The sequence below is a fragment of the Pelodiscus sinensis genome, chromosome 1 (genome assembly GCF_052426305.1).
Source record: "Pelodiscus sinensis isolate ZL-2025 chromosome 1, ASM5242630v1, whole genome shotgun sequence".
In the NCBI taxonomy this organism is placed as follows: Eukaryota; Metazoa; Chordata; order Testudines; family Trionychidae; genus Pelodiscus; species Pelodiscus sinensis.
The window spans coordinates 309,642,404-309,668,314 of NC_143052.1; the positions used below are offsets into that span (position 1 = coordinate 309,642,404).

Sequence of the window (25,911 nt, forward strand, 5' to 3'; positions counted from 1 at the left end):
TCTTCATCCAAGGCAAGCAGTGGAAAAGTGTGGCTCATTTCAAGTATCTGGGCAGCACCGTGTTGAATGATAGTTCTCTTGAAAAGGTAATTGCCTCCAGAATCAGTAAAGCCAGAGGGACTCTTAGCTGACTGAACAAAAGTAATTAACCAGCACAACATTTGTGTCTCCACCAAACTGAAGATCTACAGCGAAGTGTTTCTGACATGTCACCTGCATGGATCTGAGACAGGAACTCTTTGTAGTCAACATATTAAACTGCTTGAACAATTTCACATGTGCTTCCCCCACTTAATAATGGGCATTTGCTGGCAGGACAGAGGGTATGTCTACACTACCCTCCTAATTCGAACTAGGAGGGTAATGTAGGCATACCGCACTTGCAAATGAAGCCCGGGATTTGAATTTCCCGGGCTTCATTTGCATGCAGCCGGCCGGCGCCATTTTTAAATGCCGGCAGTTCGAACCCCGTGCCGCGCGGCTACACGCGGCACGGAGTAGCTAGTTCAGATTAGGCTTCCTAATCCAAACTAGCTGTACTCCTCGTGGAATGAGGAGTACAGCTAGTTCGGATTAGGAAGCCTACTCTGAAGTAGCTACTCCGTGCCGCGTGTAGCCGCGCGGCACGGGGTTCGAACTGCCGGCATTTAAAAATGGCGCCGGCCGGCTTCATGCAAATGAAGCCCGGGAAATTCAAATCCCGGGCTTCATTTGCAAGTGCGGTATGCCTACATTACCCTCCTAGTTCGAATTAGGAGGGTAGTGTAGACATACCCAGAGTGACCAGTATTGAGGTTCTTGAAAGAGCAAACACAACCAACACCGAGGAAATGTTACTGAGAGCGCAGTATGGGTGGATTGGACATGCCATCAGAATGGAAGACGTCCATCTCCCAAAACAGATCTTGTATGGGGCACTGAGTCAAGGCAAAAGAAAGAAGTGTCATCTGTATAAGCACTTGGAAGACAAACTGAAAAGCAGCCTCCAGTGGGGTGGCTGAGAATTGTTGTTGAGTCTGTTAGCTCTGTCATGATGTATGCTCAGTTTACCACAGATATTGTTGATAAGAAGGAACTTTTAAGTGAACCAGCTAAAGACTTTGGCCAGTAGGAGCTGTGGCAGAAGGAGCCAAGTAGAGAATGCTGTACTGGTAGGGGCAGGGACAGGTAAAATGAGGTCTAGCGAGGGCTATCACGTCTCCCAGTATCCCGGGACCCAGAACATTACAAGGAAAATACCCCACCCCCCTCTCTGGGGAAACTAGGAATTCACACTTCATCCCCATCCCCTCATGTGGCCGTGGTGGGGACAAGAGTGTGTTATGTGGGCCATAGGTTGAGAACCATAGTGCCCCCCCAAGCCCTCATTGACCCCTATGCCTAGTGCTCTGAACCAGAGTGGGGCCCTGGACCAGGCAGCAGAGATCTGGACACCCTGCATGGGACTAGGCAGCTGGACCCCAGATCATGCAGTAAGTTCAGGCAGGATCATGGGACTCCTCCTCTGCAGGGCCAAGTGAGACTGGGTGGCCGTATATCCAACACCCTGCCCAAAGTGGTGCCAGGAGCCAAGCCCTAGGCACTGAGCCAGTCAGCCAGGACCCAGTTCCCCCGTATGGAACTGGGCAGTTGGATCCTGGACCATGCAGTGAGGCTAGATGCTGGATTCCCTACTCCCACCCTCCCATGGGCCCACGCTGTGAAAAGCCAAGCCTGGACCCCACCATATGGAGTCGAGAAGTAAACCCTGACCCCTGCAGTGGAGCATCACCTAAAACTTGAAGGTGCTACTGCACCCCAGGAAAGCTAGTTCCCATTGCCCCCCCCCACCCAGATTCCCTCTCCCCATTTCTACTCACTGTCCCACTCCCTGTCCCCTTTCAGCACTCACTCACTAGATCCCTGCTGGCAGGAGCAACTCATGAAGGCTGGTGCAAGATGTTGCTGTCTTCCCCTCTGCCAGTCCCAACCCCTACCAGATCAAAGCAAATTCTGATTTTTTTTTTTTTTTAGCAGACAGCTGGGCCGCAGTGGTATGCTTATTGTGCTGCATGCAACCCGTGGGCCACGGGTTGGGAACTGCTGGTCTAGTGGAAATAGGAGCAGACAAAACAGAATTCAGAGAACAATGTACAGTTTTGACTGGACTTTCTTTGTCTTGTGATAATTGGCAGTTTGCTGCAATCCTCTTCTTCACCTTTCTCACAGTTTCTTCACTTAGCAGCACTCTACACCTGCCCCTCTTACCACTGTCTCTCCTGTCTAGTCCCCCTTGCCTTCCTACCCCCTTCGGTGTCCTCTCAACCTTCACTTTTCTTTCCAGGTAGTTGATCTCTTCGGGTATGTCTACACTACAGCGCTAATTCGAACTAAGCTAATTCGAACTAATGCATCTAGAACTAAAAACTAGTTCGAATTAGCGTTTTGCTAATTTGAACTAGTGCGTCCACATTAAGTGGACCCTGAAGCGGGGTTAAGGATGGCCGGAAGCAGTGCCGGCAGGGCATCAGAGGAGGACTTAGAGCGTGGAGATGCTGTCTCAGGCTAGCCGAGGGCTGTGCTTAAAGGGTCCCGACCCCCACCCCAGACAGACAGTTCTCAGGGGTGCCCCGCTTGCAAAGCAGTCCTGGCTTGGAGTGCCCTGAGTGCCCACACTGGGCACATCACAGCACTTGGCCATCAGCCCGGCTGCACTTGCCGCAGGCTGCCATCTGAGGAGAGGGGGCAACTGGGGGGCTGCAGGAGAGCTTCCACCCCCAGAAGCCCGCAGAGCCAACCCAGTCCTCCCCATCGGGGGCTCGTGCCCCATTCCTCCCTCACCTCCTTCCACTTACCCTTCCCTAGCCCCTTTTCTTGATGTACAAAATAAAGGACAATTGTGTTCAAAAATGGAATCTGTCTTTATTGAACAAAACTGGGGGAGACTGGGAAAAGGAGGTGGGAGAGGGGAAGAGAGAGGCTGGGAGAGGGGAGGGCAACTAAAATGATCAGGGGTTGGGAACAGGTCCCATATGAAGAGAGGCTAAAGGGACTGGGACTTCTCAGCTTAGAAAAGAGGAGACGGAGGGGGGACAGGATAGAGGTCTCTAAAAGCAGGAGTTGGGTGGAGAGGGTGCATACAGAAAAGTTCTTCATTAGTTCCCATAAAGAAGGACTAGAGGACACCAAAGGAAAGGAATGGGTAGCAGGCTTCAAACTAGTAACAGAAAGTTCTTCTTCACAAAGCAAAGAGTCAACCTGTGGAACTCCTTGCTGCAGGAGGCTGTGAAGGCTAGAACTGGAACAGAGTATAAAGGGAAGTGAGATCAAGTCATGGAGGTTGGGTCCATGGAGTGGTATTAGCCAGGGGGTAGGAGTGGTGTCCCTGCCCAAAGTTTGTGGAAGGCTGGAGAGGGATGGCACGAGACAAATGGCTTGGTCACTGTCTTTGGTCCATCCCCTCCAGGGTCCCTAGGGTTGGCCACTGTCGGCAGACAGGCTACTGGGCTAGATGGACCTTTGGTCTGACCCAGGACGGCCATTGTAAGCTCAGGGCTCAGGGTCGGGGGTCTCAGTGGACCCCCTTGATTCTCTTGCACATCTGCTCCTGGGTGGCCAGGCTGGCAGCTATCCTGCCCAAGCCGGCTACTTTCCTGTGCCTAGTGCGGAGATCGTGGACGAGGTCCATGATATCCGCACTAGCCCAGGCGGGTGCCCGCCTCTTGCGGTCCCGGGCAAGCTCCCGGGAGCCGCCAGCCTGGTCCCGGGAAGAGGGGGAGGGCTGGGGGGCATCGGGTGGCTGGCTCGATCCGTGCCAGGTGCAGGGTCTGCTGGCTGGGTGCTGGCAGGCTTGCACCTGGCACGGGCACCGTAGCCAGCCCGTGCCCCTTTAAGGGGTCTGGGGCCGGGAGGGAGGCAGTAGAGTTTCCCTGGTGTTGGCCAGAGTGGCCACCAGGGAAACCTGGGGAGGGTTAACCTCCCACTAGTTCGAATTAAGGGGCTACACACCCCTTAATTCGAACTAGCTAGTTCGAACTAGGCTTAATCCTCAAGGAATGAGGATTACCTAGTTCGAACTAATGGAGCGCTAGTATAGCGCCTATGAAAGTTAGTTCGAACTAACGTCCGTTAGTTCGAACTAACTTTGTAGTGTAAACATACCCTTCTAAACTAAACTCATCCGACCTCAAAAAATTATGGAACTAACGTCAGGTTTGCTGCCATCAGATTGTTTGCTCTGTTTGTGTGTTTATGACATTTCCCCCACTTTGTGTCTGTCTGTCTACTTAGACTGTAAACTCTGTGGGGCAGGGACAACCTGCTACTCTGCGGCTACGTCTACACTGGCCCCTTTTCCGAAAGGGGCATGCTAATTTTCAACTTCAGAATAGGGAAATCTGCGGGGGATTTAAATATCCCGCGTGGGATTTAAATAAAGATGTCCGCCACTTTTTTCCGGCTTGGGGAAAAGCCGGAAAAAAGCATCTAGACTGGCCTGATCCTCCGGAATAAAGCCCTGTTCCGGAGGATCTCTTATTCCTTATTCTTATTCTCAGATTGTTCAAAGTAGGAATAAGAGATCCTCCGGAATAGGGCTTTATTCCGGAGGATCGGGCCAGTCTAGACGCTTTTTTCCGGCTTTTCCCCAAGCCGGAAAAAAGCGGCAGACATCTTTATTTAAATCCCGCGGGGGATATTTAAATCCCCCGCGGATTTCCCTATTCTGAAGTTGAAAATTAGCATGCCCCTTTCGGAAATGGGGCCAGTGTAGACGTAGCCTGCTTGTATAGTGCCTATCACAATAGGGCCTTATCTGTGGTTGGTCCTTAGACACTATTCAGGTCCACACTAGCCCCCTAGTTTGAACTAGGGCGGCTAATGTAGGCATTCGAAGTTGCAAATGAAGCCCGGGATTTAAATATCTGGGGCTTTATTTGCATCTTCCTGTCCGGGCGCCATTTTTAAATCCCCTTAGTCCGAACTAACTGCCCGTGGCTGCACGGCAGTCAAACGTTAACTCGAACTAAGTCCTTAGTTCGAGTTAACTGTTACATCTCATTCAATGAAGCAGTTAGTTTGGACTAGGGGGACTTAAAAATGGTGCCCAGACGGGAAGATGCAAATAAAGCGCCGGATATTTAAATCCCGGGCTTCATTTGCAACTTCGAATGCTTACATTAGCCTCTCTAGTTCAAACTAGGGGGCTAGTGTAGACATACCCTATGTTGTTAGTCATAAATATCACCAAACTGAAGTGCAACCTGATTTATTATTTATCGTTTCAATGAAGCCCACAATGGTAGTGTCTGATAGACTACAGCTTCAAAATACACATTGCTCATTCAATAAATTATTGATGAATGCAACTTAGTGAATGTTTGAAACAATTGCTTGTCATTCTACTTAATAAGTAACATCATCTAAAACATAGTAAATATTGCCTTCTGGATTCAAAGGAATTCAGAGGAAAGAAAAGATAGATGCTCTTTTGCTTTGTTGTCAAAGAGGTATGTATAAAACATATTTCATATTTGAGGATCTGATTGTGTGATGGTGTGAGCATCTCCAGCAATGTGTTCGGCTTTAGTAGAAAATTGAAAACAGTCAGTTAAAGTTGACTACTATCAATATTTAGAGGATCAGGCCTTCAGACTGTCATAAGGTTTAATTTAAAGCTGATTTTGATAAGACAAAGAACAAGTTTGATCCTATTCCAATTACAGGCATTTAGAAGCCCCTGTTGTTTTCAGTTGGGGTAGGATTGAATCTTAATTTAGAGAATGTACAGTTGGGATTTTCTTTGCATTGATGCAACATTTATATTTAAGAAAACAATCAGAGGGGAAAGAAGAAACTGGTTTAACTTGTGCATTAGTAGACTATTACTATTTAATGTGATCCATCAACTTCACATTCTAATTCAATTTGATTTATTCAGTTCTCAGATTGTTTCATGCAACACGTGGAAGCAATTCAAGACTGGGATAGTTTGTCACATTTGGGATTCTGTGGCAGCTTGACCTGGAGACTTTTTTTTTCTTTTTTTTTTTAACGATCAAGCACATTGAGTCAGATCAGTCAATCGGTTAGAGTAGGGTTGGTCAAAATATGGTCCATGGGCTGGATCTGACCTGCCAAGCTACCGAATCTGGTCCACGGGAGCCTCAGCCAGCTTCCTGCCTGCCCTGTCCCTGCTCAGGACTCAGAAAAGTTAGCTGCAGGATCGTGTGTATGTTTGAGTGATGAGAGACCAGGAGGAGGGGGTGAGAGGCTTCTCACACTGCTGCTGCCCCCAGTAGCTCCCATTGACTGGTTTCCAGCCTATAGCAGCTGCCTGTTTTCAGGACAGGTCGCATGTGAAGTACCCCTCATCTCCCAGACTCACAGTATTCAGTTCACAGCAGCAAACATGGCCCTTGCAGATGCTCTGAGCATGTACAGGGCGTGGAAGGTTGGAAACCTGCTGAGCTGCTGGCTGGGAGTTTTCCAGGTAAGGTCTCCCAGCCAGAGCCTGCCTCTGACATCCTGGTCCCTCCCTTCCACAGCCCTCTGCCCCACTTCTGCACCCCTACCCTATGTAACCCAAATAATCTGTATCCTGCTCCAGCCCTCATCCATCTTCCCAGACACTGCATCCCCTCCTATGCCCCTCCTTAAGTCACAACCCCAGTCCTTGCACCTGAGTCCGCTGTCTCTGGTCACAACCCTGCACCCCCTCCTGCACTCCTGTCTCAGGTTACAACCCCCTCCCAGATCCTGCATTCTCTCCTCCTACACCTGTCCCCAAGGCCAGAATCCTCTCCTGCACCTATACCCCTCCCAGACCCTGCACCTCAATACCCTATCCCTGCATCCCTATCCCAGATCACACTCCCCTCCCAGACCCTGAACTCCCTCCTGCACCTCAGGTCACAATCCCCTCTTTCACCCAAACTTCCTTCCAGATCCCACACCCCAGTACCTTATCCCAATCTCCCTTCTGCATCCAACCTCTATCCTAGAACCCCACACTTTCTCCATTAATATAATGGAAGAGTGCAGCCTTCTACCACTTACCAAATTATTGGAGTGCCTCCCATCAAAAATTATTGCTCACCCCTGTTAAAGAGCAAGTATTTGTCCAGTATAACTCCAAATTTTGTGGTTCCCTTGCATTAGAAATTAGGAGTGAAATTTCTTTTGAGGAAGCAGCTTTTATTGCTGTTATTAGCTAAGAATCAATATTTTTCACTCTTGCTAGATGTTTCTTCTAAGTGGAAGAAAGACGGGGAAGCTCTTAGTTTGAGCAATTGACTCTGAGGGAAAGGCCATTGTAATTGCAGCAGTATGGTTTTATTAGGGGAAGCAGTTGTACAAGCTAGGAGACTCTCTAAGAAATGTACAGTCCTTGAGTGCAAGGAAGTAAATTGAACTTCATACATAATGAATCCTGTTCTTCTCTCATTTACTAGAACTCTCAGTAAATTAATTGGAAACAACTGATCTATCTATTGGGCTCTAAGATGATTCTCCCAGCCTTTAAATGATTTTACTGGATTTCTGCAGGGATTTTAGTTCAGTATTGTCTGAGTTCCTTTTCTTTCCTCTATACTCCATTTTAGACATGAGCGCACTCTCAGGCTTTATGTCAGTTGTATATTCCATTGTATGTAGGGTTGCCAGATGGTTTCAGAAAAAATTCTGACCCCCCCCCAAAAAGGACCCCAAAAGTTAAGCAAAAAGCCACCCCAAAACAAATAATAAAAACAACAACAACATGGCCCCTTTTAAAAAAAATTGCATGGTGAGTCTTTTTGGCCCTAGCAGGCTGCCGGCGTCCGCCCGCCATCTTGCCTCTATGCGCTGGACCAGACATCTCCCTGGTAAGCACTAGGGTTGCCAGGCTGCCTCCGCATTGAGCGGGACAGCCTGGGATTTTTGCCTCCTGGCCAGGAAAAAATCAGAAAGTACCAGACATTTTAGGTGTCCTGTATTTTCTGAATTATTTTTACCGGACAGGAGGTGAAAATAATGGACTGTCCAGTTCAATACTGGACACCTGGCAACCCTAATTGTATGCTGATAACTTTTGTGTCTGAATAATCCACTGCAAAATTTTACTAATTGTGGGCTCTAGGTGTTTGCATATGTATTTTTCACTCTTTCTTTCTCTTTTTATTTTGGCAAGATTGAACAGCAAGTGACCCTTGAACAGCTTCAGAAACTAAACACAGCATTTCAGGTATGACTTTATCAGTGAAATCATATCAGTACATAGCCATGATCACAAAAGGAAGTTCCCGGTTTATGCATAGCAATGTATGGTTTAGAAATAAACCTTTTTGGACAGGAACTGTTTTTCTCTGTACAGTGATGACCCTATTTTGGGAACCACTGTAATACAGTAATCATTTTTAGAATTATGATTAGTGCTCCAGAGCTTTCCTGTTTTGTGCTTTTGTTGAATGCTGTTAATATGTGCACTATAAATTGAGGGTTGTTTCCAAATGTAATCATCACTCACACCTCATTTTCATAACTTTGGTCATTCCTAGTTTGCTTTTTGGTAAAGAATATTTTAGGTTGAACTTAAGGATTTAGATAGCTAGTTAAAGAATAGGAATACATGGTCAGTTTTCAGAATGGAGACAGGTAAATAGTGATGTCCTCAGGGATCTGTACCAGTTCTATTCAGCATTCTGGAAAAAGAGAGAAACAGTGAGGTGGCAAAATGTGCAGATGATACAAACTAATCAAGAATGTTAAGTCCCAGGGAGACTGCAAAGACTTTTTTGTAGCAAAGAGCTACAAAAAGATCTCTCAGAACTGGGTGACTGGGCAACAAAATGGCAGATGAAATTCAATGTTGATAAATGCAAAGGAATGAACATTAGAAAACATAATCCAAGCTGTAGAAATAAAATGATGGGGTCTAAATTAGCTTTTACCATGGAAGAAGGAGATCTTGGAGTCACTGTGGATAGTTCTCTGAAAACATCCACTCGATGTGCTGCAGCAGTCAAACAAGGAAGAGCTGGGAAGGAAGAGACAAAAACACAATGTTGGGAGCCATGAAGAAAGGAATGGATTCCATGGTACACCCACATGTTGAATAAAATGCATGCAGATGTGGTTGCCCGCTCTCAGAAAAGATCTATTTAAATTGGGAAAAGTTCAGAAAAGGACAACAAAAACTATTAGAGGTATGGAACAGCTTCCCTATAAATAAGATAGGGATATTTCAGCTTGGAAAGAGGTGATTAAGCGGGGCTATCCTAGAAGTCTATAAAATCATGACTGGTATAGAGAAAAGTAAATATGGAAGTTCTATTTACTCCTTCTCATAAAACAATTACTAGGGGTTGCCAAATGAAATTAATAGGCTGCAGGTTTAAAACAAATGAAGTATTTCTTCACATAATGCATAGTCAGCTTGTGGAACTCCTTGCCAGAAGATGTTGTGAAGGCCAAGACTATAACAGGTTATAAAAAGAAGTAGGTTAATCAATGGCTTTTGGCAAGGATGGTGTCCCTAGCCTCTGTTTTCCTGAAGCTGGGAATGGGTGACAGGGAGATGAGTCACTTGATAATTACCTGTTCTGCTCATTCCCTCTGAAACCCCTGTCTTTGGCCACTGTTCGAAGACAGGATGCTGCGCTAGATGGGCCTTTGGTCTGACCAAGTAGGACTGCTCTTATGTTCTTATAGTTTAGACTTGTATAGTGTAAAAAGTCATGTGGGATCCCACTATATATAGTATAAGACTATGACCAAGTTTAAAAGAGGAAATGGCCCTGAGGATTAGGTTCACATTAAGGTACTCACACAGCGATGCTTTTTTACAATAAGTAAATCAAAGGTACTCCTTTTCAGTAGATAACTGTGCTTTGCCTGTTGTTGATTCTTTTAGGAGTTAGAAAAGAATGGTTGTAAATCACTGGATGTGGAGAAATTCAAGCAGGTAGTGAAAAAATGTATGATGCCCCATAGAACAGTTAAGTGAACATTTCTCTTTAAACAGTTTTATAATTGAAAATCTTTTATGTTGAAGCCTAACTCAGTTCTGTGGGCATAATATTGAAACCTTGAATATATTTGATCTGTGAGCTATTGGATTGACTGACTTCTTCCTGCATACTCTAGAATGTTATACATCTGTAATAAAAGTTCAGCATGTGTTTTAAGTTCCCTTTTTGGGCCTGACACTGGAAGTTCTTCTGAGTAAACACTAAAGAATTGGACCCTCTAGAACAGTGTTTCTTAAACTTTTTAAGACCAAGGAACGCCAAACAATAATTTTTTTTATGGGGAACACCAAGGATTTTTGTTGAGCAAAAAAAAAAAAAATCAGTTGGGCAGGTGGTAGCAAAGACAAAGGAAGCTTGCCCCTTTTAAGGACGGCCATTTGAACTCTGTTCTCTCCATGTATGGTGACCATATTTTCTAAACCAAAATTAGGGACACTTTACCTACACCCCATGACCTTTGTTTACTATGCCCCCGACTCTTAGGGTCAAGATGGACACATGACCAGAAGTAAAAGTAACCCCCTCCTTTTCCCACCATCCTCCTACCTGTTTACTTCCTGTTTACTTCCCATCATTTCTTCAGTTAGTCCAGATCATTTTGAATTTTAATCCTGTCCTCCAAAGCACTTGTCTTGCCTTCCACCTTGGTATTAACCACAGACACTCTTTGTTATTATCTAAATCTTGAATGAAGATATTCAACAGAACAGGACATGCTGAGCCACTGTTTTTCTTCACTTAACCCTTCCCCCCTTTTCCCCCCCTCCCATATTCAGAGTCTGATCTAGTTTATAGCATTAAACTCTGCATTAAATTGCTGGTGTAAATGGGTTCTTGGAAATGTTCAGGCCAAACTCACAAAGACATGAACGAGGGAGTGGCTTACACATTGTGTAAATGCTATAAAGTACAAAAACAGGGCTAACATCGTGTCAGCCAATGGTCAGGGCAGTGTGCGTGTGTGTGTGTTACACCCAAGTCTTCAACTGCTGAGATGCAAGGTCCTGTCGCAACGGGCAGCCTAGGAGGCTGAAGGGCACCCCGAGAAGTTTAACATCTGTGTCTTTACCGCTAGGACCGGGGTCCCATCGCGGAGGACAGCCAACAGGCTGACAGACGCCCCAGAGTTTATAGGAAGGTGTTACTATTGTGAAACCTATAGTTTATGGAAATGTTGCACAATACTTTGGAAAGAAGAGAGAGGAAGATGGACACACGCATCAGTGGACCGTTTATGTAAAGCCTTTCAGAAATGAGAATATGTCTCCTTATGTGAAGAAAATTCAATTTAATTTCAGATTTCAGCTGCTAGGATACAGGATCCCTTCGCAGCGGGCAGTCTAGGGAAGACTGAGAGATGCCCCAACAGATCTGTCCTCTGGAAGTGACACAATACAAAACGCCCAAGCTCTCCCTATACCTGTCCCTTATGACTGGCTGAAGTTCTTTTAAATTGTGCTTGGTTTTGTTACAGCAACTGAAGGAGTCAGATTAAAACTTAAACAGTTACAGGTCTATTAAACAAAATATTAAAGAAGCTTATAAATCATATGGTTACAGTGGCTATTGCTCTATTTCTCAACTGCTAGCAAATATAGATCTTAAAAATGGTTACAAAGAAAATAGAAATAATGGTACCAAGTGACAGCTTTAAAGAGCTCTAAGTCTATGTGTACACGCAAGACAAAGGACCACATCCAGGTACAATTTTTACCCCCTTCTATGCCTCTCGACTCCAGCGGGTCAAGCCAGAGCCGGTCCCTCAATTCCTAGGAAAGACGAATACGAGGTGGGCGTCCCCATGGAACCTCGGGAGGTCAAACGCCTAACCCGACCAGCAGATAGATGGTAGATTGACGCTCAGAGTAAATGTGCTGCTGGAACCATCTTTATACCCATAGGAGCACGTATCCTCTTTCTTATCTAAAATGCCAAATTGTGTTGGTCTGTCTTTGTGACGCCAGTTCTTACAAGCAAGTTTCGAGTTAATTTACACTTGCAAGAGAGATAACTAAACTGTGAGTACTGGACATTTTTTTACTGGGCGAGAGATTCCTCCCCCCGTGGACGGCTGTGTGTTCGTATCAATATGGGTTTTAGTCAAGGGCACTCCTCGGCAGCCTCTTGGTCAGCAATTGACGTATCTCTGTTTACAGCCATTCAGGGTCACAGCAGCCTGCATATCCAGGCCTTCTGCTCAAGGCTTTTACTGCTCTGTGTGTCCTGAATGATCCAAGCAAGCAAAGATGGATGTTACAGGGGAGGTTCCTGTCTGGCTACACATAGAGAAGTATTATTTGTGTTCTCCCTCATCGCTACCTCCATTGCCCTCATCCCTGTAATATCCAAGTGCCTGCTGGTAGTTCATAAACAACATAACTAACAGCTGTCGTGTGGTTTGCTCTTTTTGTGTGTTCATGGCAAAGAAAAGAAGCCAAATGTGTACCTTTCACTTGGAACAGAAGGTTGTGAGGTTTGTGGTGGACCTCAGTTCTTAGAAGAATTCATTCTGCAGTCTTGGATCGGTCTCTACTAAGTTTTTGTCTCCTGTACAGATGAATGTCACCTTTGTGATAGAAACTTATATTATGCCTGAGAAGCAGAATTATTGACCATGGTTTTCATCCCAGAGCTTTATGTGATTGTTTTTTAAGGTATCCTAAACCATTGGATTATCAGGAATCTCTCTTGCATGCGTATTGCTCGCTGGTTTGATTGTTAGTTGTGGTATCACACTTAAGAGGGTGGGCTGTATGAATGTCATCCTATTTCAACCTGTTTTTAGCAATAAGTAAGATAAAGGAGTCCTCTCCATTAACATTAATTTGCTGAGGACTAAATTAATCTCTAGTGTAAATAGATAGGCCTCCCATAGAGTTAAGTAGAACATTTATCCTTGTACCAGGCCTGAATTTAGTCTTCACAGAATACCACACCTGTGAACAGAGGTGGATTAGGGATTTGAAGGGCCCTGAGTCAGAGCAAGGGGGAGTGCTAGGCGGGGGGAGTGGTTCAGAGTGCAGGAACATCCATTTTTTCTGTGCTCCCTCCCCCAAGTGGCTGGGGCATGTGGACATGGACACCAGTGTGAACAGGGCATTTGTTTTGTCTAACATATGTTGAAGTCAGTACTACTTTTGTTTCTTTTAAATTGAAATGTTCAGACTAGATCGCACTTACCATTTTTTTTCATCTTTTTTTTTTAGTTGCATCAACCCTGAGGAATGCATGATTCTTTATGGTGATGACCAGGTAGATTTAAAAAAACAACAACAACAAAACAGTGTTTGATATAAGTAGAATGCTTTATTTTCAGTTCATATTTTAATTTTCCCAGAAAAGTATCAATGTTTATTACTACTACAACAACAAAGGTGAAAATCTGTGGAAAAAAACTAATACTTTTTCTAAGATAATATTGGGGCTAATTTTGGTGGATGGAAAGACGGGGAAAGAAGCTTTGATGAATGGAATTCAGTGTGGTTTGCTTCAGAAGTAAAACAGAATTTAAAACACAGTGCCACCAATGAGTTTAAGAAAACAGTACAGGCAGTCCCCGACTTACGCGGATCCGACTTATGTCAGATCCGCACTTACGAACGGGGCTTTCTCGCCCCGGAGCTCACAGGCAGTGGTCAGCCACCTCGAGCTCCAGGGCGAGAAAAGCTGCTCCCGGTGCCCCTGGTCTGCTGGGGACCGTCTCCAGCAAACCAGGGGCACCGGGAGCAAAGCGGTCCAGCCAGAGCAAAGCCTCAGAGGCGAGGCACCCCCCGCTGCCGCTTTGCTCCCTGTGTGCCCCCCCCCCAGCAGACCAGGCTTTTGTTGTGGACCCTGGGGCAGAGCAGCTGGGGCGCTGCCGGTTGGTCCCGCAGCGCCGCTCTGGGCACTACTGGACCAACCCGGCAGCACCCCAACTGCTCTGCCCCAGGCGACCTGATTCAGCCGCTGCTGGTCAGTTTCAGCAGTGACTGAATCAGGACTCCTGGGGCAGAGCAGCTGGGGTGCTGCTGGGTTGGTCCAGTAGCGCCGAGGAGCGGTGCTACTGGAGCAACCCAGCAGCACCCCAGCTGCTCTGCCCCAGACGCCCCCAAGTCAGCCGTTGCTGAAACTGACCAGCGCTGAGTACAGGAAGCCCGAGGCACAGTTGCTCTGCCCCGGGCTTCCTGGAATCAGCTGCTGATCAGTTTCAGCAGCAGCTGACTTGGGGTTCTTAAGTTGAATCTGTATGTAAGTCAGAACTGGCGGTCAGTTTCAGCAGCGGCTGAATCTGGACGCCAGTTCCGACTTACATACAGATTCAACTTAAGAACAAACCTACAGTCCCTGTCTTGTACGTAACCAGGGGACTGCCTGTATATCTCAGATCCCCAAATAAATATTTTCATTTAATAAACAATTTTCTGTTGTAGACGTAAACCTGTTATCCTATAAATATTTATATTTAATAATTATACCTCACCATTTGCAACACGTACACTCAACTTCATTTTTTTCTGTTTTTTTAAAACTTTCAAATACTTTCTTGAGTTCTGAAACATATTTTGATACAGATCTTTGTTTTATTCCCATTTTAGTGTGCCAAAGATCTTTAAACTATTACCTGCTCAAAGCTTGAAATATGTATATGATGATGTCAGATTCATCAGTACATTCAGGTTCACACATACTTTAGACCAGGGGTTCCCAACCTGGGGTATGTGTACCCCCAGGAGGTACGAGAAGCTTGTCAAGGGGGGTACAGGGAATATTTGGTAAATAACTAGATTATCCTAATTGAAATATTCCAAAAGTTGTAGTGTTAGTGAAAAAAGTTGTGGATTCTAGAGTGTAGAATTTATTTCCTTTCATATTTAATAGGGGTACGGGAAGGTTTACTAAAAGCCAAAAGGGTATGGGGACCGAAAAAGGTTGGAAAACCCCTGATTTAGAGCTTTCATTGCTTTACAGTGAAAACAAAGGGACTTAAATTAAGCCATGAACTAATAGAGCATTTCTTATACCTTTGGATAATCAAGGGAGCTGTCTTAGCAGTTTCCTGACCATCTGACTGATCTCACTGATTATACAGTAGAGGGGAATGCATTATGTCTACCAAGCAATGCTGTGGTACTTGAGAGACTAACACATATATTCTATCATGAGCTTACGTGGGTAAAACCCCACTTCATCAGATGAGTTGGAGTAGAAATTACAGAAGCGAAAGTATATATAAGAACAACAAAAGAAGTTATTTGTCAAATGTAGGGCTGGTGTTAATGTGGCTAATCAAGACAAGGTGTATGTATCTTATTCTCAGCATTTGATGTGGAGATATGAATATCAAGAGAAGGGAAATTGCATTTGTAACGTGTTAGCCAGTTAAGATCCTTATTCAGTCCTAACTTGATTGTAGTGAATTTGCAGATGAACTTCAGTTCAGCTATCTCATTTTGTAATCAGGGTTTAAAGTTTGTTTGTTTGTTTGTAGAAGGATGGCTACTTTTAAATCCATTACTGAATGTCCAGAGAGGTTAAAGTGTTCCTCTACAGCAGGAGTGGGGAACCTTTTTTTGGATCGGGGGTTACTGATCCACAGAAAAATCAGTCGGGGGCTGCACGGGAGTGAGAAGCAAGAAAAAAACCCCTCACTATGGCTGCCGACAGAGAGAGAAAGACACCACATTTGCCTCTCACACCAGGGCCTAGGGGGTCCCCTCCTAGTAGATTTTGTGTGCTCCAGCTCCCAGGGGAGTAGCAAGGGAGCTGGACCACCAACATGGACTCTCCAATGCTGGAGGGGCCATGAGTCTTGGGGGCCAGATCCAGGCACACCAAGGGCTGCATCAGACCCCTGGGCCTGAGGTTCCCCACTCCTGCTGTGCAAGTTTATGTGCACTACCATTCCTGATGTCTGATTTGTGTCCATTTATCCTTTGGTGCAGAGACTGTCCCATTTTGTCATTGTACATACCAATGTACATAGCAGTGCCCCTCTGCCATATATATTTTTGCTTTATGATGTTCTGTGCAGGTTCCAGGGTGGTCACGGGAGGTGAAATGTGCTACTTGGGTTCCTGTGTTCATTAGTCATCACCCTAGACTCCAGAGAAATTAGTGAGGGAACCCAGGAAGCTGAGTAGCAAATATTGCCTCCTCAGCCACCCTGGAATCTGCATGGAGCACATCAAAAGCCCCCTAGGGTGGCTTAGCTCTGGGAGGCACACCTTTGGCTGGCCCAGAACGCCTCCAAGCAGATGGAGGAGCAGGCTTCCAGCCAGCCTGGGGCTCCTCCAGCTGGGAGGGAGCACTTGGGGCTTCTCTGGGCGTGGGGGGGGGGTGTGGGTGGAAGGGGTGGAATTGGGGCTAGCTTCTTCAGAGAGGGGCTCAAGCCACCGCCCATGCAGTCCATGACTTTTAGTATCTAGCAAAGTTATGAGTTTAAATTTCTAGGCTAGCCCTTTGAAAGTGCAGTGCAGGAGTCTTTTGAGGATGAAGATTGATATGTCAGATATAGAATGACATATTTACCCACAAGTGATGTGGTGTTTTTGTCTTTTATCATTTTCTTGAGAGAGTTCACTTGAGAGCTCAGTGATTGGTTTTACCTACATAGTTGCTATTGGGGCATTTTGTGCAGGGGGTGAGGTATGTCCCATGTTGCAGTAGAACTGAGGGATCTTAAAAGCTTAGAAGCTTGACTTTCTCACCAATAAAAATTGGTCCAGTAATATATATTGCCTCGCCCACCTTGTTTAGACAATATTAATTATCCATGTGCTGAATCTCTTCCAGAAATCTTTATTCTGGCAAATCTCCTCCCACTTACTTTCAGGTACTGAATAAGAACTACAGGATTTGGCTCTATGCTTTTAGATTTCTGTAACAACTTTTTTTCTGTTTGTAGGGGTGTGTGAATATCTTGCTTTTGTCTTCTGTGAGGGAACTCCTGCGGTAAGTACTTTACATTTTAAATGTAATTTTAAAAACTGACAAATTCAGCTGCTTCGCCTTTTTAACTGAACAGTAAAAATCTTTGTTATCACTCAGGTAACTGTGCTCATTTTCTTCTGTTACATTGATCAGTACTTTTAACTGACATCCCCAGAGCATTTTGGCTCTTGTGTCTGCAGAGGTAACAAATTGGGATCCTTGGACATGACACCAGTGCAGCAGGCTGCCAAGTGTTGTGAGGATATTAAACGGGGTTGCAGAGAAAATGAAGAGAAGTGCAGCAGATTCAAAACTATTTAAACACATGATTAAACCAATATATAATACTTGTTTCTTTTTAATTGTTCCAAGAAATCCGCATTTCAATGTCTGTGAGCAAATTCTTTGCTCATCTCTTAGCAGAATCATTGAAATTATAGGCTAGAAGTAACTTCCACAGGTCATTTAGTCTTCTCTGCTGTGTTGAGGCAGAATGAAGTAAACCAAGACAATCTCTGATAGATGTTTGTCCAAACTGTTCTTAAAACACTAATGATGGGAATTCTATAATCTACACTGGAAACTTATTTCAGAGCTTAACTACCCTTAAAGTTATAACCAGTTTTCTTTAATATCCACCCTAAATCTCCCTTTCTGAAGATTAAGCCCACTACAACTTGCCCTTCCTGACACTGTTCATTTATTTATCAAGAGACACCTGTAAACGACCCTGATTACTAGTCATTTTTCAAAGGACTGGATTGTGAAACAACTTCCAACTCCACTCAGCTGGCATGAAATCCTAAGGCTTTGACATCAATGGTCAGAAATACAAACCTTGTATTTTGGGAGGTTTCTTGAATTATTTTCCCAGTGTTGCTTTTAGCAGCAATGACAAATGAAACACTTCTCAATAATTGTTGGCATTAAATACCAGTGTAGGGAGATAGCAATTTAATTTTACTTGTAACTTGGTCAGCTGTTTCAATAAGCAAACCTTTTGGGCCTGCCAGTAAGGGACAGCTTGTGTTTGCTACAGTTGACATATGTAGACAAGTGTGATTCTAGGGAAACACTGAAGAATGAGAGAATGAGCTTGAGGCCAGGGGAAAAAGGGTGGTGGATACTACAGAAGACAGCATTCATGCTTTGCTCTCCCTGACAGAAAAGGAGCTGTATTCCCCAGTACAGGAGGGAAAGAAGAGAATTGCAGGCCACCAGCAGGGCTCCAGTTAAGATGGGAGGCAGTGGTGCAGTGTTCTGACCCCTTTCTTGCTATCTAGTACTCAAGAATCTCAGTTCTGTTTTTGTGTGTTGTTTTTAAATGTTTAGCTGTGATAGTTACAAAAAAAACAACCTAAAAAAATGAACCAAGTGTAACTTCTGCGGAGAGTCTGAAATAGTAGCTCCCAGAGGTGTGATGTTCTTCATTCTCAGCATCAGGTTCAATAGCCTACGGTGATACTTCTAGGGAATCACCAGCTGCTTCCGGATCCTTCCTGGTTCATTCAACTCCTGAGGAGCATACTCCTGATACAGGAATCCCTGGTCCCACAGGAATTTTCTGCATTCTACAGTCACCTCTAAGGGTCTTGCCAGGGCTGCCCACTTCTTTATGGACAGATCCTTCTGCAGCTCCATCTGAAAATCAGCTTCTGGGTGGGGAGTAGAACCTGGTCCCTTTCGCTGACTGGGCTGGGGTGCTGCTCTCATTGGCTAGTCTCCACCTTATTAAGCCCCATCTCCAGTAGTTCACTCCCACCCCACCCGCTGTTGAGGTTTCCACGCCACCTGTCGGTTGTCCTTCCTTGGCTTAGGCCATAGGCATGGATCAGGGCACTTGGAGTGCTGCCCAACCAGTCTTCTGGAACATGCAGTGGTAACTATGTTGACATTTAACTCACGTGTTCAGTGATGGTGATTAACTATTTAATTCCTCATGTAGAAGAGAGAGGGTAACAGACTGTGCAATTTACTGTGAGTGATGTCTCATTTTGCTGCCGTAAGCGAGGGGCATTTAGGAGATGCCACTAATTATTTTTTTCCCAGAGTCATAAAGGACTCAGGAGCCCAGTAAAGCTCATAGGCATATTCAAGGCATTGTGAGTAGGAGCTCATAAAGTCACAAGATCTGTTCTAATTAGTGTCTCATTTTGGCACCTTGCATGGGCAGAGCTCCCTTTGCAAGCCTTTTTTCCTCCCCAAGTATGACTCGAGCCCAGTAGTGACTCCCAGCATGTGGTCTGCCCTCCCCATCCACCAGGCCTTCTCAGATCCTTGCTAATATAAACCTGAGAGCTCCTTTGCTGGCTTCTCCAACAGCTACTCTTCTCTCCTCAGCAGGGTGTCTGCTGAAGCAGCCTCAAACCAGAACATTTCTGGGGCAACTGTCAGTATCCCAAAAGGCAAGATAAATAGCAGCAATCTTTTGAAATAAAAAACCTCATGTTGGGAATTTAATGCAAGAAATACTTCAGATTTTAGGAACAGTGCACAACCGAGGAGGAGATATATTTGCTTCTTAGCATTTAACAGTGATAGGTAGCCATTTCTCTTGTCGTCTTTGTACCTTGATTTTTTTCAGAATGTGGAAGAAACTGTCAGAAGTTGAAAACCTGCCTACTACTGGCATTGAGAATGCTATTCTTTCACCAAATGTGACTTACATTTGTTTGAAAGTGCATGGAGACTGGGTTACACAGGTAAAAGAACCAAAATCTTACCTGACTCCAAAAGAAATAGAAGTTTTCTACAAATGAAATCACCATGGCAATAGGTAAATAGGTTTCAGCCACAGCATCTAGTCAGCCTACAGGGGGGAAAAGAACCCCTCTTGTTTGTCATTTAGAATAACACTATCAGCGATGTGGGAGGGAAAAATGGAAAATGGCATCAACTGTCAAACTTGATGTGAAAAAGGAATGAGGGCTTGACAACAGAGAATGAAGCATGACATTCAGACTAAGTTGTGATGCCCATGTTCAACAACTGTTTAGCTTTCAGCTTGACTTCAATAACGCTAGCTTTCAAAGTTAGGAACATGCATTAGTTCCTTGCTGACAGGGGCCTGAATGAGGTGAGATGAGTATGAGATTACTGCAGTCCCAAAGTCATTAGCTAAAGGAGGCTGGGCATGGTACTAAAGAAATGCTCAATCTTTTATAGCCCTGACTGCGTGTACAAACTTTAAATTTGTCTCTTCTCCCAGACTGAATGTTTCCCATCCTGGACCTTTCAACAATGTCATTTTTGGGGATAAGAAGGAAGTATTTTATAGCTCTTTGAAGCTATTATGAGTTTTGGAATGTTCAAGGTAGTCCCAGTGGAAATGGGCTAGTGGCATATTTATACATTCACTCACTAGCTGATCTGATGAGATGAATAGAGCCCTGGACATCTCTGGATATCTGCTTTTTATCCACAAACTATCTTTGTTGATTATGGCTTGAATGTGGATATAAGTTTTGTATCTGCACAAGCCATTAGAGATAAAATGTACTCATTATAGAACCAGATGTTTTTCTAAAGCTATGCCTTTGTATCTAGAAAGAATTTTAGGCCCAAATTTTAGCCCCATTGCACAGGCCAAACAACTGGATCGCTATTGCAATCTCAGTAGTAACCTTTGCACAGTTTACACCACTTTCATATCTAAAGAAATGGCTTCCCTTCCCCCATCCCCAGTGTACTCTTCATTGGATCAGTGTGCCTCAGCTATTGGGTTTCCCAAACTTACTTGCAGAGGGACCCTCCTTTACCTTGGAAGAAGGGTCAATACTTGTTATGTGCAGCTTACTGGGTCATGTTTTACATTATTGAAGGCTGATAACAGTCTGGAGATGACATGCCATGGTACATGATGGGCACCGAGTACTTTTTTATTTTTCTGTTTGCTTCCAGAAAGCAGAAGCAGCAATGGGGACCCCCTCCAGCCTGACTATAGCACAAATGAAGTAATAGTTTGCTTTCCATGTTCAGATCCACCCAGAAAGATGTAGGGAAGCCTCAGACTTGCACAGACTCAGAATGTCCTGAAATGGACCTTATTATCTGTATGCCATGCTTTTGCATACAGAAAGGAGTGATGTGTGCACATTTTGTCCTTTTTACATAAGAAACAGCAGGAATGTGCTGTTATAAAACACCCACTCAACCCCCTCTTAGGCAAACAACTTTAAATATTTTATTTATTCATTCTGCCTTCAGAAACAAAAACTTTCTAAGAACACTGAAACAAATGGAATAATCCTAGCATACACACGGCAGTCTCATCTAATCAGTATTGTGTATAATTTATATTAAATACTAATCTCTTGTTCTATTCCTTTTAGTTGCAATACTATGATTCCATTAAAGCAGTGATTTCTACCTCCAACCATGAACCTACAGCCTTAGTAATAGGTAACCATTTTCCTCCTATTTAGGCTTCTAGGAATTTCTTTCAACTTAATGTTTCTCTGATTTACACAAAGTTCCCTTTCCATGTGTGCAGTCTCACCTGTGGCATAAGAATGGCCATACTGGGTTGGCCCAAAAGTCCATCCAGCCCAGTATCCTGTCTTCCCATAGTGGCCAATGCCAGATGCCCTACAGGGAGTGAACAGAAACAGGCAATCATCAAGTGATCCCTCACCTGTCATCCTTTTCCAGGCCCTGGTATAGTGCTGGTCCCATCACTGTTACCTGGTTGGGTTTATTTCTAGTAGTGCCACTGTATATAAGGTAATTGATAATGGGAGAATCTCAAAGGGTTCTTCAAAGTCTTCTGATTTTAGTTGAGCTAAACATCTTACCATTAGGAGGCTGGAAGGACCTTCTGCAGGTGCATATTGTGTCCTCAGCACCAACAGAGTCAGAAGGGAGAGCAATTTTAAAATGTCATCTGGGGGTGTGCAGGAGAGGCACCTATTAGTGCATGTCTCAGCTGGCTTGGCCCCAGTCACTTTCCCTGATGAGTCCCATACACTTTGGGAGCTGAACTGACTGGTCATGGGCCTTCTGACAAAAGAAGTCACAAGCAGCTTTCACTGCTATGTCCCACTCTCATGGATGTACAGTGCCTCTGACAAGGGCTCTCACTAATGGAGCTAAAAGTGACTATATTATTACAAAGCAATTTCAAAAAACAACTTGAGAGAGAAGCTGCAGAACTTGATTTCATTTACAAGATTGACACCTGGAAACGAGGTCTGAACAAAGACCTGAACTGTATTGGCTGCTATGTCCTAAAGACATAAAGAGCTAAGCACTGGGAATTTAGAGCCCACTCTGTCGGTCTCATTTAGCGTGTAGTCTAGTAGCACTTTAAAGACTAAAAAAACATGTAGAAGGTATCATGAGCTTTCGTGGGAAAAACCTCCGATCATCTGAAAAAGTGGATTGTGCCCATGAAAGCTCATGATACCATCTACATGTTTTGTTAGTCTCTAAGTTGCTGCAGGACGGTTCATTTATTTCAGCTATAGTTATCTTCATAACCTGAAGCAGGCCCTTATCAGTACAGCATATAAATCTTTATCTGTCAAGGTGAACAGTGTATGTGAGTTCATACCTTCTCAATGCCATGTTTGTATCTATAATGACTGTTTAAATGTAATTATCTTATCTATTAGAACATCCCTTAGTTCCAAACAACTATGAAATCCCTCCTGGTTTCTGTGGTAACAGTTTAAAACCCATATTTTATATTTCCTTTTGCTTTATTGAGACTGTTGAAAATAGTACAAATTAATTCACTTCTCTTAATTTTTCATCTTAAAATATGCAGTACTGTTACCTGGAACTCTAATTCTGATGAAATCAAATAAAATTCCTTACATCTACTTCAGTTTATTAAATAGGCATCTCAATTGCTTTAGCTACATAAGTAAAACAAACTAAAACTGCTCCCTTAACCAAGCTTATGAAACCCCTACTTATTCTTCTTAGCCCATCTAGATTTAAATAATTCCATTCTTTGCCTGTTGAGATTCCTTCCACATTTATGCCTAAGGGTATGTCTACACTACCCCGCTAGTTCGAACTAGCGGGGTAATGTATGCATACCGAACTTACTAATGAAGCCCGGGATTTGAATTTCCCGGGCTTCATTAGCATAAAGCCGGCGCCGCCATTTTTAAAAGCCGGCTAGTGCGAACCCCGTGCCGCGCGGCTACACGCGGCACGGGCTAGATAGTTCGAACTACGTAGCCATTCCGAACTATCTGTTCCACGAGGTGTACAGATAGTTCAGAATGGCTACGTAGTTCGAACTATCTAGCCCGTGCCGCGTGTAGCCGCGCGGCACGGGGTTCGCACTAGCCGGCTTTTAAAAATGGCGGCGCCGGCTTTATGCTAATGAAGCCCGGGAAATTCAAATCCCGGGCTTCATTAGTAAGTTCGGTATGCATACATTACCCCGCTAGTTCGAACTAGCGGGGTAGTGTAGACATACCCTAAGAGACTTGGAGGACAGGTTGATGAATACTACAATTGGTTCAGTGCATTTTACAGCAGTTTCTTGCTAGTTTTGGTGAAGCTTTATTTCAGTGAAATTACATTTTTTGACCACCTTATTTATAGTGATTTCAGTGCATGGTTAAGTATTAATAAAGAAACAACACTGTTGTGATTCAGGCAAGTATTCTTACCCACAGTTTACAGACAAGTAAAAGTAGTACAGAATGGTTAATGGTCCATCTCCACTACAATCAGTGCTTTTTTTGTGACGGTACTGCCTGGTACTCAGTAAGTCAGAGAATTGAATAATTGAAATTTGGAAAAAATATCTTAATTGAATTTAAAAGAAATTTGTGTTCATGAATTAGGAGAGCTGTTGTTGTCATTATGTCAGTTTGACTTACTCCAGGTTGTATGTATCCACTGTCTGGGGAAATCATACTGCAAACTCTGGGGTATTTTTTGTCTGAAATAAACATTTATGATAATTGTAGTCAGTGCTTTTTTTTTTTTTTTTAAAGGTGCCGGTACTCCAGGGGAAAATTTTATGTACCTAGTTTTATGTAAGAAAATTAATAATAGATCATTAATCTAGTCTGGAAGCACTGAAACCTCCTAGATTAGAATCTTCTCAGCAGCAACATTTTGGACTATAATCTCTATTTCCAGCTTTTTATTTAAAAGCATCTGGCTTTGTGTGCATTTTCCAGATCCCCTGCAGATGAAGAGGGAAGTTGAATGCCATTGTTTGTGGCACTCTTTGCCCTTTAATGTGGGCTTTTTTATTCCCTTTTGTACTGGGATTAAACTTCAGAAATTGTCTTGGAAAAGCAATAGTGATATAGGAATGAGGCTTCAGAGACTAGTTTGATTCTTCCTTGTATCTTATCTCCTGCCTGATGTGTTCTGTTTTATTTTGCCTGAAATTAGAAGCAGCAGGAACAAATGTGTGTTCTAGACATTGCCCCAGATTCTGCCTCTGTGAAATGAGCAGCATGTTCAGTTTTGAACCTCTCCTTGCCGGAAAGATGTTTAACAAGGCTGTAAGACGTTTCAGAAAGTGAAGCTGGAGGGATTTTCTTATCAGGAAAGATCAAAGTAGCTAAATGCTGACTAATGGGAAACATCGTAAATTAAACCCCAATGGGATTGGGAGGAGGGATTTTAGCATAACAGGAGTATAAATAGGAGTAATGGCGTGAAATGAAAGAGGGAATTATAAAATGACTTTTGTGAGAAATGTCCTGATGCCGAAACGTATTAGTACCTAATCAACAGGAGGTGAGTGGGAACCAAGATGTCTAAGATATTTTTTAATTTATTAGCTCTTTAGGTGAGTGTGTTCTTTTTCAGGATGTACTGTGGGAACTACTAATGTTGAGCAGCAGATGAAAGAAATAAAGGACCGTGGGAAAGATTCAAAAGCAAGAAAAGGGCAAGTGATACATAGAATCCCTTCAAAGAGAGCTGAGAGGGATCAGACTGTGTTTCAAGTCTACAAAGGAGTAAAAACATTTGCATTCTGTAAAAAAAACAACCTTGTAGTGACAGGTGGAATGGATCGAATCGTCCAGATGTGGAACCCTTACATGTCTAGGTAAGAGGCAGTCACAGTATTCACTGAAAGACTTTGTTATGAAGTGCTTTGTAACAACACATTAATGATAAGTAATTCTTACTATCTATTAGCTGATCCCTATTAGCAGGGCAATATAAGTGAATTAAGAAGACAATCACAAATGTCCTTGAAATACATGTGATCTTATAGAATGGCTTTGCTGCACTTTTGATAATATCAGGACACATAAAAATGCATACAGCAAAATCATTCCCATAACTTTAAATACATTATATAAATATAAAAATTCTTGGACTATCTTCTGGTTTTTTTTTTAATCTAAGATTAGTGTGAGGTTTTGCTTATGCTTAGCCTAAGACCTCTGCCCACATGGAGCTCATTCTACAGTTGAGGCCTGGGAATCCATTTGGCAGCATTAACATCTCATGAAAAACTGAACTCTGCAAGCAATCGCTATTGTTGCATGTACATCACTCCCAAGTGCTGAAGACCATAAGAACGGCCATATGGTCCAACTAGCTCAGTGTCCTGTCTGCTGGCAGTGGCCAATACCAGATGATCCAGAGGGAGGGAACACAACAGGTAATTCTCACGTGATCCCTCCTGTGTCACCCATTACTCTGTTTATGGTAGGGGGAGGGTTCTGTAAGAAAACACAAAATACAGTTCCTGCCAAATGTATAAGTAGTAGCAGCTTCTAGCCCATTTATTTTTACTGTGTTTTATAAAAAACTATCAATTTGAAACTGCTTAATATTGAACTGTTCTTATTAAATTTCAGACAACCAACAGGCATGCTCAGAAGTCACACAGCACCGGTTTGTAACCTCTCCATATCTACAGAAGATTCAAAGATATTTTCCATATCCACAGACAACACAATTAAGGTATCACTGTGTACAGCAAGTGTCTGATATCCTACCCCAATTCTCTTTTTTTATATTCACAGAGATAAATATATTCAGTCTATCAACGTGGCCAAATACATAATAGTACAGC

General features: G+C 43.7%; 1 protein-coding gene across 1 annotated transcript in view; it reads left to right on the forward strand.

The window, feature by feature from the left end:
• The window catches only part of LOC149525808 (cilia- and flagella-associated protein 337-like), a 59,733-nt gene that overhangs the window by 8,202 nt on the left and 25,620 nt on the right, over positions 1 to 25,911 (forward strand). Inside the window, 8 exon segments of the mRNA XM_089777662.1 lie at positions 8,147 to 8,200; positions 9,869 to 9,957; positions 13,193 to 13,238; positions 16,870 to 16,916; positions 19,480 to 19,597; positions 21,227 to 21,296; positions 24,687 to 24,930; positions 25,694 to 25,799. Of these exon segments, the coding sequence (XP_089633788.1) occupies positions 8,147 to 8,200; positions 9,869 to 9,957; positions 13,193 to 13,238; positions 16,870 to 16,916; positions 19,480 to 19,597; positions 21,227 to 21,296; positions 24,687 to 24,930; positions 25,694 to 25,799 (774 nt within the window).